Raw genomic sequence first — 18,186 nt, forward strand, 5'->3', positions numbered from 1 at the left:
CACACACACACACACACACACAAAGTCATGTGGGAAGCTTTCAAACTTCCTGGTACCTGGAATGAGCCCCAGACAAACAACAATTTAGATCCCTTTGGGAAAGACCTAGTCAAGAAGGATTTTAAAGCTTCCCAGGAACTTTGCAAGTGTTGACCAGAATTTGGAACCAGTGCAAGAGGTCAATTTTAGTGCCTTAAGAAGATATATGGCAGCACTTGGAGACACTTTGGTTTGTTAGGCCTAGTAGAAAAGGATGGCATTTGTAGCTACAAGCCAGGCTTTGTACTAAACATCCAATAATACATAGACGACACCTCGAGTACAGATGACACCTCCGAATCAAAACCTATCCACCCAAAACATCACTAGTACTGAAACTGAGACCAAGTTCTACTATAACTGGGAAGTCCTGCAAGGCAATATTTTGGGCCACTTATACTAGTCTTTAAATTTATTTGACCATGTGGCCATCAAGCAATCTTTAAGACATATTGAGAAATCTTGATGGACATAGTATCGCCTTTTAGCCCAACTCCCCCTGCTCCCATATCGTCAGCACACAGGAGCTGTACGATCAACTACCAACGCAACCTAAGCACTAGTGACAGTTTCCGTGGATACATTTTTATTAGATTAGGAAAAGATTGTGATGAAGCCCCAAGTTAGTGCGCTGCCTCCTCTGCATTCAGAATATGTCATCTGGCTGGGAATGCCTGCAGTGCTGTACCCCGGAGACTGCCTTTATTGAGAATACACACGAACCTCACAGTGATGCTAGCTAGAATAATGTTTCAGCAGCATATGCCTTACCGAGAAGATGAATGGTGAGTTTAACCCAGATTCCTAAGACATCAGTCAGACTATGTTGAGTTCCAGGGGCCTAAGTGGCTCAGTGTGGATATCATTTGTTTATTCCCTTTAAGGACTCAGATCCTACTCTATTCCTAGCATCATATATGTGTGTGTGTATGTGTGTAATTATATATATTTACATGCATAATTTTATTTTATATTTATTATGATTATATATTTATATTTTTTATTTTATATATAGACATATATATTTATATTATATCTATAAGTATATAATCATAGGAAATACTAGGAATAGAATAGGACCCGAGTCCTTAAAAATATATTGTATATGTTATATAATATAGCTATGTAATATAATAATATAATATACAATATGCATTATATATAATGTTTTATATGTGTATATATACATATATAATGTTATATATACATGTATATATATGTGTGTATATACATACACATATATATATACATATATATATATATATATATATATATATATAAAGTTCTTGGGTTTAATTTGATCTCAGATTCTGACTCTTGCAGTTCACAAAAATGAAACACATATGAAAGTTAGGTGCCACTGCACACTCAAAATTGAGGCCATAGAAAAGAATTCCAAGAGCACTGAGGGACTATTAGCTCAAACAAAAAGGTATTTGAAAATATTGTTAAAATTCTCTGAGAGACAAGCAAAGCTATTTCACCTACAAAATAACACGAGATGCTATATAGAAAGGGGGCAATCAGAGAACAAGAAAATTGTTTTGAAATTTCAGATGGAAAAAGTCAATGTAAGAGTTACAGATAAGGGCATAGCAATGCTCTAGTGTGTCAGGGCACAGATAGAAAGAAAAGCAGGGGGACTGAGGAATAAAAAAACTCATGAAGATGATGACAAAAATCATGTTTTTTAGTGAGTCAATACAGAAGGCCCAGCATTCAACTACATAGGCTTTCCACACATAGACAGCAAAGAAATGGAGAAGGAGAAATGCCAAGGAGTCACACAGGAGCAAGCTCTAGATTGGAGACATAGGTTGGCAGTCATGATGTTTCTGTAAACAGTGTCCTTACACTTGGGTTCTTTGGTTTTATTTCAAATATTTAACTCTCTCTGAACTTCCCCTAACATATTGCCAATTTTGTTTATTATTTGAGATTCAAGCCCTAAAGAATAAGCATTTGTGTCCTAAAATATTAGTACACTCTGAGTGGTGCCCACCTTTTCAAGCCTTGTCATTCTGTTGGGCACTGGCATCCTCATGCCCAACACTGGTTTCTATGCCTTTCACACCATGCCTGTATCCTTTACTCACTGATGCTGCAGATAAACCTAGCTCTGTCCAGATCTCACACCACAGAAGGAATGTGACAGACTAATGTTGGAAAGTCAAATTTGGAGTTTGAACAGTATCTAGAAAGATATTTCCTCAGAATTTTAAAATATTTCATGACACTATTGTGAATTGACTATACAGCTCTGTATATATATATATATATATATATATATATATATATATATATATATATATATATATATATATATATATATATATATATAGTAAGTATATATATATAAAGTAAGTATAGGACTTAAATATTTACTGATAATAAAATATATAGACTGTATTATTAAACAAAATAGATGTGGCAGATAAGAGTGATTGCTGCTCTTCCAGACGACCCGAGTTTAGTTCTCAGAATCTATATTGGGCACTATGTAACCACCTCTAACTCTAACTCCAATTCCAGGGGATCTGATGCTCTCTTCTGGCCTCTGCAGGCAGGGAGTTCATATTGTGAACATATGCATACAAATAAAAATAAGATTAAATCTTAAAAATAAAATAATTATTGGTATACTTCAATTTCACCACTTATTGAAGGTGAAAGCAAGCTTGCCCCCTATTGAGATGGATTGTTCACATAAAGAATTAAATATTTCCTGAATATTTGATACTGCAGGACATAAAACATCTTCAACATTTTTCACATATTGATGGATATTTATAATCACCAATGCCAAGGATGCTAATTTGCATGAATACATAGTACAAAATGGCAGGAGTATTTTTAGAGTCATTTCAGGAACTGTTAAAATTCTCTCCTAATCTCAAGTCAAAATTCATTTAAGAATTGCTACAAAACTGAGGTCAGCAACTCAATTTTTGAAATTGAACAATTTAACACAACATGATGCAAAGATGCACTAATTTGAAACAGTCACGCTGAGCAATGGTGGTAGGAAAATTCTCAAGTATTTTACTTCCTGTAAGGCTACCATGAAACTTCTGTAAGAGCAGAAAACTGTGTACAATGATAACTCTCTGAGTCATAGGATAGAATAGTCTCCAATCTGAGATGAAGCTTTTTATCCAGCGTTAGCCAGGTTTGCAAAGTTCTATGGCATGTTCACTGCAAAGTGTTCATGTTGTAGGCGTGAGAACCAAGGGGCCAGTGAAGTTCCATGATGCAAGATGGCAAGCACCAGAGAAACACCTCATTTCTTGACATATTGGGTGCAATTAATTTGGGACTATTGTACATTCAGATCTTCACAACCCCCGCATTCAATAACATGATTGAGACAGTTGTGACACACTACTTAAGAAGGTGTACCTTAGAGCACATGCCCATGAATGGCTTTGGCTGTCTAACAGCCATAGACGACTTGGAAAATTGATGAGCAAAATCTCCAAGGCAAAGTAAAAACTACGTAAAGCTTAAAAGGATCAATGATAGATAGTTTCATACATAGAAACTGTAAAGTCAAAATTGTTCAGGGGAAAGTGTGGGTCAGGGTGTCCAGGGGCAGACAGGAGGGAAAGATAAGGGCAACCTGAGAATCCTGGATGCTCTTGCACCAAGCCCAGAAGAGACAAGTCAGAGAGTTGGGGCTCCAGGGAGAAAGCGGACCACTATTGGCATGATCACAATTTTCTAAACACTGATCAGTTTGGTCCTTAGTGCCTAAGACGGCTCCATCAAGAAACAGCAATCAGATCCATTACTGGGGATTTTGAAGCAGATATGCTTGCACTAAATCACCTCCACTACTGCTACATTTTAACAATCTGAAAACCTGGGATAGATACTAACATTTTAGTCAAGAAGGTCTGTGGGGAAGAGGAGGTAAAGGGATGCTATAAGCAGGAATTATTTTAACTAAAATTTTTTTCTAAAAACGAAGCAGAGAACAGAAAGGAAGCCTAAGAATATTGCCAAGGAAAGAGAAAACTCATTAACCTGGATTTTCTTTGCAGATGAAAGAATGTTTCAGATGGCAGTGTTTAGAACACAAGGCAGCAAATAGCCAAATAATCACCACTACCTTCTCTTCATTGGCTTTGCAGCTTACTATTTCCTCTTCTCTGATAGGTTCCTTTCAGCTTCTGATGTCCTTAATCACTTGTTTGGCCATTATGTAAGTTGTATTGTGAGACCAACTATCTTGCCATTTAAAATTATTATTTTATAGGAGACATATGTAATACTACTACTACTACTAATAATAATAATTTCCTTTATAAAATGTTCTGTTTTCGAAAAACAGTATATACAATTTCAATAATTCTACCATGAAGAGCCCATTTAAAAAAATCAGCCTAGAAGAAAATATAGTGTACACACACACACACACACACACACACACACACACATACACACACACACTGGAGTTGTACTAGTCTGAAGATTAATGAAATGTCATCTGCATGTAACTGGAGTTTATCTCATTAAGCAAAATATTGAGACTCAGGAAGATAATTGTCATACAACACCTCTCCTATGCAGAATCTGTTGACCATGTATGCATGAATGAATTCATGTATGCATACATACAGTTATACATACATACTGCTACACATACATACATCTGTACATACATATAGAATAAAAACAGAATGGGTCCATTTAGGAGGAGGGTAGAAACAGGCAGGAGGGGAGATGGAAGGGAAAGAATTGTGAAATATGAGCAAAATCACAGCAATAAATATATATGAAAATGACACAATGAGATGTTAGTTTGAATGCTAAATAAAATGTAAAATTAATTTAGAACAGCACACATTATCTCCAACTCAGCAAAATTACCTCTATGACTAAAATTTCATTATTTTGATGCTGCTTTATATTTATTACGGATCAGATTCAATAACTTCCAATGGCTCTTTCTCATAGTGTTGCTGACCTTGAGAAGATACCTTGGCATCCGTCTCTTGTGTCTTCAAGTCACCAGGTGTTTGTGTGGCAACCTGGTTCTTCTAGAGACTATTTACACTACTTTGGTCACTCATCTAGGACCACCCAACCTTTACATCATCTGCATGAATATTTTTCAAGCAGGTAACAACATTGACATTGTAAAATCAAATCTAAATATGTATTTGATCTGGTTTGGTGCTCAGAACCTCAAAGGCAACAGTCTTTTATAAGTACCAAATTTGAGATTAGCCAATTTCATTGCCATCGCTCTCTATGGTATGGGATTCTTTCACTTCTTACCAAGGAAAGAAAGGAAAGACCCTTGGTGTGAGGATTTCCAGCAGACATCTACCCTACATAACTCATTTTAGATCATCCTTTCTTTCTTACAGAAACACAAACATGATTCATCACTATTGGGTAGCCTCTTGGATCCAATAGCTAAGAGAATGAAAAACAAAAATATATAGCAGTGATATAAGTACACTTATATAAAATTTGCATAAAACAGTTACATAAATTTTAAGTTTCAGCAAAATAAACTTTTAGTTTCTCTTCAGTAATAAAATAAAATATTCTGGTTTTTTTGGTTTTTTTTGTTTTTGTTTTTTTTTTTTTTTGATTTATTTCACTCACATGCATACACTGTCACTGTCTTCAGACACCAGAAGAGGGCATTGTATCCCATTACAGATGGTTGTGAGTCACCATGTGGTTGCTGGGAATTGAACTCAGGACTCTCTGGAAGAATAAGCAGCCAGTGCTTTTAGCCTCTGAGCCATAAAATTCTGACTTTTGCTGTGTTGCTGGCATTCTCTTTACAAAACTCTTCTCTCTATGTGTTCCTGCATAGTGCTGTAAGTCAGAGTTCTAATGCAGATCCCACAGTTGCCCACCCCAAACCACAACAGCCTGTACAGTACACTGGTTGATGGAAAATGTGAAATTACTAAAAGGTATCAAGCATGGGAATTTATGTGAGATCACCTCTTGGGTACCTTTAAAGTATAAACTCTTGCTAGGCATCTATTCACACTGGCCACTTGTTCTTTATACTTGCAACAGAATTTATCTGGCACATAATGAAACTATTTAACTTAGATTGTTGAATTCTATCTGAAAATACTACATAGATAAGGATGCCATGTGACTTCAATTAGCAGTCATTTGCTCTTTCTGAAGCTCCAGGCAATGGGCTAACTGCTTTTCATATAGATGCACTTTACTCTGCGTGAAAAACCAAAGAGCAAATATTACTACTGATGGAGAAAAAAAAATTGAGATGCATTGTTAAGTAACTTGACTGGGCTCAGAATGCTAAAAAGCAGTTAGGATACGAATTTAAAAACCTAGACAGAGTAAACCCAAGACCCACCCTCCAAGCTACCCACTGCAGAGAGAAATAAGTGAGAGAGAGAAAGAGCCCACAGAACACTGACACAAACAAACTGCCTTTAAGCACAGAAACACTCAGCCACCAGTCAAGTTTTAGACAAATCTTCCCACACTTCTCAGAATGCTAAGAGTGACCGTTTAAGTCACAGGATGAGCAGTAGGGGTTTTGTTGTTGTTGTTGTTTTTTATTTTATTTTTTATACTGAGCTTAAGCATAGGTCGTCTTTTAATTTTCCATGACAGGCACTCTGAATCTGGGACTTTCCTTTCTTGTGTCTAGCCCATTTGAGAGTGAGGCTCATTTACATGGGTCTGTTAGGACTTTGATTTCACTGTGAGTAATATATATTTCCGCTTAGCTCTCACTCTGCAGGCCAGAGCTAAAGGCAAGTACTATTATAGATCAGGGCCAGTGAAGTGGGTAATGAGGTTTGGTATATAAAACGCTGGGTATAAATGCAAGGGAACTTCTGGCTTTTCTTTAACATTAACTGCTCTGAAATGCATCATTTAAAATAGAATGCTTAGTAGGCCAGTAGCTGTTGGAGAATAATTTTCCTTCACTAAGCAGACCACTGGAAGCTCCGGCAAGATGCCTTTCACAAACACAAAGCTGTGGTGCGGTGAGCTATTTTTAATACAAACTCCATGGGGTGACTGCTAAAACACATAGCTGAACATGAAGAACATCACCCACTGCTGCAGAAGCAAGGGATGGAAGAGCTGCTCCCGTCAGCTTCATAAAGGAATATGGTCTGAATCCTAAGGCTGACACGGGAGCTTAAAAAAGAAGCAGTGAAAATACCCGAGTGGACATCTCATCTTCCCAGGTCAAAAGTCTTCTTACATATTCTGACTCATGAGACCCGCACAGAGGGTAGGGAGAGAAAAGTGGTTATAAATAGGACATTAAAAGATTAATTGTATTTGCCTATTACATTTAAGACCATATCTGCCTCTATGGTCTTCAGCTGTCTGTTGAGATTGGTCTGTGTTGAGTAAGAGCTCTCTGGCCCATAAAGACACTCCTTCATTGTGTTTGGAACTAGGTAGAGTGTTATTTGCTGTAACATAGCAGTGTGAGTGGTGGGCAAAGGGTTAACTACTACCCCAAGTTCCCTCCCTCCTTCCCCCTCTCTCCTTGCTCTGTCTCTCTCCTCTTTCTCCTTCCCTTTTTCCTGTTCCCTTTCCTTTCTACCCATCTACCCTCCTGTTATTCTTATTTAACACGTTTTAATAGCCCAAAGTGTGATAGGCACTATTCTTCTGTCACCCTGCTTTTGATTGAAATTCTGGCAAGTTGTTATAACTAATCCCAGCCATGTGACATCCAACTACCAACAGCTTGATTACTTTAGGTCCCTGTAATCAGAGATCATGGCTGACATCGCCTTAGCTTTCTTCTGCCAGAGCATAATTTCTTGTGCACCAGGTTGAGATGAACAACTGTTCATATAATCAACTTAGAAACTCCACCACTTACAAGGCAAGTCAACATTCTTCACAATTTCTGGTTCTTCCTAAGGAACTAGAGTGGGATTTTTTTTTTAAAAAAATTATTTTATTTATATGAACACTCTATAGCTGTCTTCAGACACAGCAGAAGAGGGCATCAGATCCCATTACAGATGGTCATGAGCCACCAAGTGGCTGGGAATTGAACTCAGGACCTTTGGAAGAACAATCAGTGCTCTTTATCACTGAGCTATCTTTCTAGCCTATAGAGGGGATTTTTAATGTCAGTTCAACTATCCATTGAAGGTTGACCCCATTATAAATTCATGGTGTGAGCCAAGCCACTTTACTAACCTAGGCCTTGCTTGGAAGAACTCTCATAGGTATATTTAAGATGGAAAAGCAGAGCTTCAGTACTTATGGGTGGAACATGGAAGCTAGTTTAGTCATTTAAAGCCTTTATAACCTCCTGCTTAAAGAAGTTTATCCAAATTTCTACAATTTCCTGACTCTTGGTCATCTCTATAGTCTAAAGATCATACTCTGAACTTGTATTCTCTCTTTGTGTGTGTGTGTGTGTGTGTGTGTGTGTGTGTGTGTGTGTGTGTGTGTGTAGGGCAGGCTCTTCAAACATTTGCCTTGTGCAGCCCTCTCTAAGGATAGTCTTAGGTGGTTTTGTCATGAGCTACTACAGTATCTCATGGTGGCTTGAAGACAAGCAGTTGTTCTCCCTGTAAGAATCTGCATTGACTCTATCTGTTTCTAGTAAACTAGTTGTTAGGGGATAAATATGCAAATGAATGCAAATTTCTGTTGCAGTGATGGAGAAAGGGATTATTTCCAAAAGTGAAAAGACATTCTCAAAAGGCTATCTGGATATTCTCCCACAGTGCAACCTCAGAAAATTAATCTGATCAGAAGAACAATGCCCTTCTTCAAAGATGCTCCCATCCTCATCTGCAGAGCCTGTGAACAAGTTACCAGATGTGGCAAAGAGGATCAAAGGAGGAATTAAGGTTGCCAACAGTTGACCTGAAAACAGGGAGGTCTTCAGGAATCACCTTGGCATAACCAGACAGTCAGAAGTATGTTTGAAGTGGATGAAGGCAGAAATGTCATGGGCCTTGTGGGAAGAACTGCTATGAGAGTCACTGAGAAACAGGGAGGTCCAGAGGCCATGCATATGGGTGGTTTCCAGAAAGACAAAGAGACAGATTCTCTCTGAGACCTTCTGAATGCAAAGCACACAGATATACCTAGTTTTAGCTCCAGTAGATACACCATAGACTTCTGGTTTTAAAAAAAGATGGTAAAATTTGGGACGGAAGAAATGGCTCAAAAGAGTTAAGAGTGTGCACTCTTATTATAGAGAACTGGTTCAGTTCCTATAATACATAGCTCACAAAAGTCTCTAACATGAGTTCTGGGACATCCAACATCCTATAGACTCTCTACACATCAAGCAAGTACATGGAATATACATACATAATACATACAGGCTAATCACCCATACATGCAGGCTAAACACATGTACTCATAAAATAAAAAAGAAGTACATCTTTTATTAAAGTTGTAAGGTTATAAGTTTGGGCTTGGCAAGATGAACAAGCAGATAGAGCTATCTAAAGCCAAGGCGGATAACATGAAGATGAGAACAGACATCCTGCAAGATGTCTTCTGACCTCTGTCCATGAATAGTGGCACACAGATACATGTGAAAAGAAAAATTGCTCTTTAAAACCTAATGATATTATAAATCTGTGTTCTTAATTCATCAGGTCCTCTTGTAACTTATTAGCAACAAGATAGCAGGTAAGAAATCGGAAGACCTAATTAAAACCGTCTTTGCACCTCTTGCAACTTCACTCTCCTAATCAATGACTTGGGGCTGAATCATACCTAATCTGCTTATCTCCTAAGGCTGTTTATGAGATCAAAAGCTGCAAAGCCTTGTTCAAATGCGATTCAGCACTAAGTCATTGTGCCTCCTCTGCAAGACACATAACTGTAAAACAGGGTTATTAATAGTATCAGTTTATTGTGAGGATCTGTGTTAATCCACATAAAGTGCTAAGAAGGGTGCCTGGCACCTTGTCATGTATAGGTTGCCCACTGCTGCATGGGTCAAGAAATTTCAGAAAGGTTAAGCACTGTTAAGTGATAGGATAGTGTGAGCACTCTTAAAGAGCTGATTCTCCAGGAAGAAGATGTCCCACAGACCCTTTCTAGTTGCAGTCAGAAATGCACAGAGACATTTTAGTAATCAAGTCTAGTGCCACATGGCTGGCATTTAGTTATGGGAACCAAGGATCACAGATACCCTGGGTAGTCATTCAAGTAGAAGAATTTTCTGAGTCCTAAATGATACCTTACATGCCTCTCCATCTTCAGTTGTGAATTCAAAGGAAAAAATAATCAAACCAACCTCCCCCAATAACAACAACAACAACAACAACAACAAAAACCCAAAACAAACCAAAAACCAATGATATCCAAAGAACTATAGTATACTCATTAAGTGTTCAAGATAATGAGCTAAGTTATAAGGCTGTACAATCTTAACATCTTAGTTACTTTTCTAATGCTGTGAAGTCCTTCATAAGGACTGAAGCACTTATAAAATAATACATTCTATTTGAGGTCTTGCTTACAGTTTCAGAGGAGGAGCCCATGAACACCATGCTGGGGGAATACGGGAATAGGCAGGTAGGCATAGAATTGGAGCAGAAGCTAAGAACTCACATCTAATCCACAGGCACGACACAGAGAGAGAATTAACTAGGAATGAAGCAGACTTTTGAAATCTCAAATTCTGCCTCCAGTGACACGGTTCCTGTAACAATGCCACACCTACCAATCTTTCTGTAAAACATTTTCACCAACTATATGAACATGGGGGGCATTCTCCACCAAACCACTACACTTAACAAAGCAAAACTCCTAAAGTTTTGGATTCTTTTCCAACTTTCCCATAAGAGTCACCACCTACTTTAACCCAGTCTTCCTGTCCCACCAAGTTTGTCCTTATCACCAGAGGAGGGATTAAGAGGGGGGAGGTGTTACTGAGAGGCAGGATTACAGAGAGGCGGGATTACAGAGAGGCGGGATTACAGAGAGGCGGGATTACAGAGAGGAGGGATTACAGAGAGGCGGGATTACAGAGAGGCGGGATTACAGAGAGGAGGGATTACAGAGAGAGAGGCGGGATTACAGAGAGAGAGGCGGGATTACAGAGAGAGAGGCGGGATTACAGAGAGGCGGGATTACAGAGAGAGAGGCGGGATTACAGAGAGAGAGGCAGGATTACAGAGAGAGAGAGGCGGGATTACAGAGAGAGAGGCGGGATTACAGAGAGAGAGGGGGGATTACAGAGAGGTAGTGGAGATTACAGAGTGATTTCCCAAAGGCCCTCTGTATTCAGTGCACTTGAAAGCAGAGCTGCCAGAGGAGCCTCTGCACACAATTCTTGTGCATAACTATCCTCCTCTTTCTTCTTAGAGTCTCAGTCCCGTTCCACAGGGACCTCTTCAACAAGAGGTATTTCCATCCACCCCTCCACACTTTAATACCAGTCTTTCAGAAAACTTAGCCCCTCTATCTTGGTAAAATTATGGGTGAATTAATTTTGTTATTGTATCTGCTACAAACATGCTGATACATTTCATTACTATTTTACTAATTCATTGAAGAGAAAGGCTGAGGAGATACTTCAGTTGGCAAACTGCTTGCCTGTAAGGATGAGGCCCTGAGTTCAGTTTCCCAGTGCCCATATAAACAGCTGGGGATGGGCAGAACACTTCTGCCATCCCACTGCTGGGAAAGCAGAGCCATGAGGGTTCCAGCTGGCTGGGACTTCCTGGCTGGCCAGTCAAACAGATTAGTGAGTCCAAGGTTCAGAGAGATTGAGACTTGGTCTTGAAAACTATGGGGGAGAGTCATTGAGGAAGAGAGTTGATGTTGAACTCTCTCTTGCTTTCACACACACACACACACACACACACACACACACACACACACACACAGAGTCATGTCCTATCCAACAACACAGGGTTTTGGTCACACTGTGTGAGTGATATATTTTAGAATTATAGGGTTCCATATTTACATGGCTTCCTATGAGATATCTGCTTTCTCTCTTTAAAATGAGAATACAAAATTTTCTGATCTTAATTTTAATGAGTACTTGGTTAACAAATTAACACATTAGCTTACTTGCTGTGGCTGATTTGCAATTTAAATTAGAATGGGAACTTGCACTCCTGATTGGCCATGTGTTCAATGCTGTCCTGAGGAGTTCTGCTCTCTCTGTAGTAGCTTTGTTTTGATAGTCAGATGTTTATTACATTTGATTTATAAAGCCCTGTCCTTCTTCATGTCCCTCCCATCTGAGTAAACCACACAACCTGTTTCCTGCTTAGGGCTGCCTCAGACACTTTACCATATTTAAGAAGTGGGGGAAGGTATCAGGAGCCCAGCAACTTCAGCTGGTTCAACAACATGGAAGCCTGGTGAAGCTTGGGCTAGGCCTTACATGGAGGATAGTTGAGCTGGGACATCAGATAGACTTCATACCTTCTAGCTATGTTATTGTGGCTCTAGGTAGATAACATAATGCTTTTGTTTCCTCAATAGGAAAGAGAACAACAACAACAGTATTGGCCTCATGGAGTTGCCAAGCAGATGAAAACAGAGCCTGGCACAAGCAGAATGCTCAAGAAATGTTAGCTAAGTCTCTCTCTCCAGGATATGGTTAACTCCCAGGGCTTCTGAAGGGCTTGTCTTCCAGCGTTGGTATTTTGATGCAGATAGATGGATAGACAGATAGATAGTAGATAGATAGGTAGATAACTAGATAGATTATAGATGGTAGATTATGGATGATAGATATAGATGGGCAGATAGATGGTGATATCAGAAATTGAGAGTCAAAATAATTCCTTTTCCAAGGAATTCTAATTAAGAACTAACAACTTCAATAAGAGGAGCAGATTGCCCACTTTAAGCAGGGCATTTCTTGTCAATTTTATTGAAGCTGAGTACCAGCATTCTTATATTCTTAGTGCGCAGTTGTACAAGGTCACCCCCTATGATGTAAAGAGGTAACATTTTCCTTATTTGTACTTTGCAGAAGACACTGAGATTGTGCTAGGTTATGAGAATGTAAAACGCTGTGGAGGTGGCTCTAACAAGTCTCCTCACGGGGAATCTTTGCTTTATGCTAAATGACAAGAGGGAGGGTTATGATGTTTGAGCTGATGGTATGTGACCACTCCCACATCAGCGAGGACCACAGAGGACAATAAACACTTGGTTTCAAATAAGAGACACTGAGTTTGGTGCCTGAGAATGAATTTCGGTGGTAGAATATTTGCCTAGAATGTGCAAATCATTAGGCAACATCTCTAGCTAGGTGAGGGTGTAAAGGTGAGAAGATGTGGTGAGAAGACGGGATACTGTTTGAAGTCATACCTTCCTTCATAGCATCACTAACTAGCAGACAATAATTGAAAAGTTGAGCTAGGGATGCCCAGGTCTCCTCCAGATGTCCTAACTGCAAAGCATGATGCAGTGTTCTTTAGGATGTCTCTAGAGAGCTTTTTACAGAACTCATTTTCTGGTCACTCTTTAAGAAGTACATGACCCTTTCTTACACACACACACACACACACACACACACACACACACACACACACACACACACACACACACACACACACACATACACACACACANACACACACATACACATACATACATACTCACATACATACACACACATATATACATACACACATACATATACATACACACATATACATACATACATGCTCTGTCTCATACACACATATATACATACACACATATACACACATACATACATATACATACACACATACATATACACATACATACACACATATACATACACACATACACATATATACTCATATATATACATACATACATATACATACGCATACACATATATATATACATACACATACACACACACACACACACTCCTTTTTCTAAGATCATTTTCAACTCCAGGTTGTTTCTTAATGTCCTTGGCAAGTTATTATTCATTAAATTCATGAAATAATCAGAGACAGGAAGAAGGGATGTAGTAAAGGGCATGCCTGAAGTAAAATATGATTATTTGTCACCCCTTCCATCTGCATTTTCAGTATTGATTACAAACTGAGCAGGTACCCAGAAGTTTATAGTCCAAGCTACACTCTCACAAGATCCTACCTGTCCCTTGTCACCCAAACTAACACATTCTTGATTAAGAATTTTTCTCCTCTTTACTTATGTTAATCATCAAGCCAAACCAAATAGCCTTCTAGGTTCTGGATTCATGGGCAGTGAATTAAATATGAAGACATCACAAATCTTCTAGATAAATCAAAATAAAATAAATAAAAAAGCCCCTTTGTGTTCCAGGTTAGGATGCAGACACATATTGCCAGTAGTTTTCATTTGCTGTCACATGCCAAGCAAATTGGCTTCCCGAGTCACACACCAGCAGGACAGTTGGGTGAACAGGGAACTGATTACACTTTAGTTTAAGGGCTTAAGTCAATCACCACGTTATAAAGTCTAGGTTGGAATAGTGTCTCAGTAGCTGAGTTCATTTACTCCCTCACCCTGCATGCATGTCACTGAGGGATACAAGCTCCGGAGAGCCCCCTATCCAAATAAAGGATCTCTGAACAACTCAATCTGTAGTTAGGAAGAAGCTGAGAAAAATCGATGAAATTATCACACAGTGTGAGTGCCAGCCAAAGTGTGTACAAAGAGTTACAAAGACAGAAAACCAGAGCTGGGGCAAAGGAAACGCTCAGTCCCCCATCCCCACCCCCATATTGCCACATCCAAACTGGTACTTCCTAGTCTATACCCATTGGATGATTATAGAGTTGAAGACACCAGATTTTCAGAGAGAGTTTCGAAAGTTCTTCATATTCATGGGCAGGGAAATCTGTTTACAAATGCAGACTGGATCTCACACTTCTCCAGGAGACACGAGCGAGCAGAAAAAAGAAAACACTTCACCAGCTCTCCACCCAGAGGAACCTGGAATCTGGACTGACCGGCTGAACACCCTGCAGTGGAAGTGAACTTGTGCCTAAATCGGCAACATCTTTCCCAGCCTTTGGCACTACGCAAAGCTGCACAGCGTCCTGGACTCTCTCCGGTGCTGGAGGGAAGGGAAGCAGGAACGGGTGGCTGAGTTTTAGCATTCAAATACTGCCACCTCTCTCTGGCTTTTATTTTTTATTTTTTGATTATTTTATTATTTATTTATTTACCTCTCAGGTCTTCACAGCTGGATTGCCTAGGCTGTGAAAATTTTTGCCAAAGTAGAAAAGTACTAGAGCTGCCTAGAGTCAGTGGCCCTGCTTTGCAATGTGGGCAGAGGCAAATTCCGTCCACTCTCCATTTCCCGGTCCATTTCCCAGACTCCAAATTACATCTGGATTGTCCTCAGATAAAAATATGAAACCACGTGTACCGATAAGTATGAAACTTCCTACACCAGTGCACTAAAGCACCTCATCCAAGCCAGGAAAACCCAGGCACTCCAGTGTTTTAGTACAGCGCCCTGGGTCAGGGCCAAAGTGAAGATGAGTTTGCCCCCAGGTAGTAAAAAGTTGTCAAAAAAGAAAGTCCTGCCACTTCTTTTGCAAAACACAGGCACTGTGGGGTTCTAGGGCTTGGGGCAAGTGGCCGGTGAGTGTGAGTGTGCTGATGCACAGAAGAGTGAGTGGAACTGCGGGATAAGGCCGGCGCAGGGTTAACCCCTTACCTTCCAGCAGCACTTCCTTGCCTGCTCGCTTCAACGCCTGCACTGCCTCGTCGTGGGTGGCGTCCCGCAGGTCTGCTCCGTTCACCGACAGGATGGCATCGCCCACATACAGGGCTTGGGTCTGATCCGCTGCCAGCCCCTTGAAGATCTTGCTGATGAGTATGGGCATCTTGTTTTCCTTGCCCCCTTTGATGCTAATGCCCAGCCCGCCCAGCTCCTGCTTCAGCACCTTCACGCCCCTCTTCTGGTTTGAGATGGATTCAGGCACCTGCTCCGGGAGGTCGGTGAAGGCGGTGCGGACCCCGGCGGGAGAGTCCGGGGCTTGAGCTACACCGGTGCCCGGGTGCCCGGTCCCGGAGCCCCTGCAGAACGAACCATTGGTGGCAGTCCCTACGCCGTTGTACGCCGCAGCGCCCTCCTCGCAGCTCAACACCAGGGCGTCCTCGCTCAAGTTCACCAGAACTTTATGCCAGCGATCCCGCACCAAAACTTCCAGCAGTCCGCTCCGCTGCGCCCGGGCGCCTCCACCGCCAGCCGGCGCAGCCACAGCCGCTGCCGCTACCGCCATCTTTCCAGCATTCTTAAAATGCCATGTGATTGCAAACGGGGGGAAAAGTAGAGAAGGGGTGAGGATGGGAGGACTTAGGTAACCGAGGCACTGAAGAAGCAGATGCCTGGCAGCGCGCGCTCAGACCCCGGACTCCACTCCCGGTGTTCGCGGCTGCGCCGGGCGCCAGTTGGCAGCGGCGGGGCTTGTTCCCCCTCGCCTGATCCTGGGCGGGGTGGAGCAACCTAAAAGAAGACGGAGAGCCCTCGACAGGGGAGGAGGGAAAAAAGCCAGCTGCCAGTTGCAAAACCCCAAACCGAGAGGAGCCTAGGAGCTGCGGAGCGGCCAAGTGCTGTAGAGAATCGGTAGGAGGAGGCAAGGGCGGGGACCCGGAGCCCCAGCCGCTCACCTGTTCGCCACTGCAGCGTCACACTCCCACGTCGTGCTGGCTCAGACCCGGGTGCCTCAGTTCTCAGCCGCACCTTGCCGCAGCTCCCCCAAACCTACCGGGTCACGAACCACTACCCCAACCCCACCGCCACCCCCTTTTCTTCTCAACCCTCTATTTTCGGCGGGTTTCCACACTCACCTTTAGTAGGTATGCTCACTCTATCCTCTTGAGTCAACTCCCCTCTCTCCTCCCGCAGGTGTTTGAAGATCCAAGTCTTTCTCAAACCAGATCTTCGCTGCCTCAACTCAGTCTTCCTCCACCCCCACCCCAGGACTCTGGGAAGGAAACTGCAGAGAGAGATCCTAGGCTGTGCCAGAAGTCAGGGGAAAACTGTCACAAGAACATAGAATGAAGCCTCATCAAGACAAGTATCCCTAGCCTCTAAGTCAATGCAAGGCATCTTTTGGGGAGTTTGAAGACAAGAGGGCTTTCTTTCAGTACCTACCCTGAATTTCAACGGGGCACTGTCTGCCTCATCTGCAGAACACAGTGTCTAACTCAGTGTCTGCTCTTTGCGTTGCTCCATACTTCCCCCAACCCCATCCCCGTGCCAGCCCGAATGCTTCTCAGGGCTCCCTCCTTCGTTCTCAGATTCCATATAGGAAATGTCTTCTTTAAAAACTAAGAATAGGTTTGTTCTCCAAGTTCCCTGAAAACTGCTTGTTTGGCTCTTAAGCTGCTCTGGCCCAAGGTGATGGCATTGTAACTCTTGGTTCCGTTCCTAGGCCAATCAGGAAATGCCACCTTAACTGTAACCCAAGCCATGGCTGGACATCCCAGAGTTCTGCTAAGCAGGTCCCACATAGTTCACTTAAACTGTGTTAAGACTTACTGGTCTTCCTGCTGCGCGCTCTCTCCTTTCTCCAGATGACAAAATAAAACGCATAATCTGTTAATTCTGGAAGGTGAAGCTCCTGATAAGACGCCAGTAGGAAGAGGGTCTTCTGTAACATGCATGTCATCACCCCACTGTGATGGGTATTTGCAGCAAACAGCTCTAGTTCTTTCCAGACTTACTTAATCAAGGATACTTAAAAACTCACAGGAATCCCCGTGAAGTCCCTGGCAGGGATTACAGAACTCAATGAAAATACTTGAGACTTTCTTGAGAAACTGAAGTCACTACAGCTCACACAGGGTGTGCCACTGTCCTGCTCCTATAAGTTTTAACTTTCTATACTTCAAAAAAAAATCTTCATTTTTTTTTCATGTAAATCTGCCCACAACAGGCACAGGAGCCCAGGGAGTTCTTTAGTCCTTCCTGTTGAACTGGGTTAGCCAGGGAACTAACACAGCTGGCACCACTGTTGGGAAGAAACCTGAGAGAGAGAGAGAGACAGAGAGAGACAGAGAGAGAGACAGAGAGACAGAGACAGAGAGACAGAGAGACAGAGACAGAGAGACACAGAGAGAGACAGAGAAAGAGACAGAGAGAGACAGAGACAGAGGGAGAGAGACAGAGCGACACACACATACACAGAAACAGACACACACAGAGACAGA

General features: G+C 41.5%; 1 protein-coding gene across 2 annotated transcripts in view; it reads right to left on the reverse strand.

Moving 5' to 3' along the window:
• The window catches only part of Sntb1 (syntrophin beta 1), a 260,074-nt gene extending 243,185 nt beyond the window's left edge, over positions 1–16,889 (reverse strand). The window contains exons 1-2 of one of the 2 annotated variants that reach the window (XM_029469797.1): positions 16,822–16,889; positions 15,686–16,477 (exon numbers count right to left, since the gene is read on the reverse strand). In XM_029469797.1, coding sequence (XP_029325657.1) covers positions 15,686–16,253 — 568 coding nt within the window. In that variant the 5' untranslated portion in view covers positions 16,254–16,477; positions 16,822–16,889. Of the gene's footprint in view, positions 1–15,685; positions 16,613–16,821 lie in introns of those variants that run through there. The other variant, XM_021183546.2, reaches the window with a different exon arrangement.
• Between the last annotated feature and the right edge of the window lie 1,297 nt (positions 16,890–18,186).

The sequence above is a fragment of the Mus caroli genome, chromosome 15 (assembly GCF_900094665.2).
Source record: "Mus caroli chromosome 15, CAROLI_EIJ_v1.1, whole genome shotgun sequence".
Taxonomy (NCBI): Eukaryota; Metazoa; Chordata; class Mammalia; order Rodentia; family Muridae; genus Mus; species Mus caroli.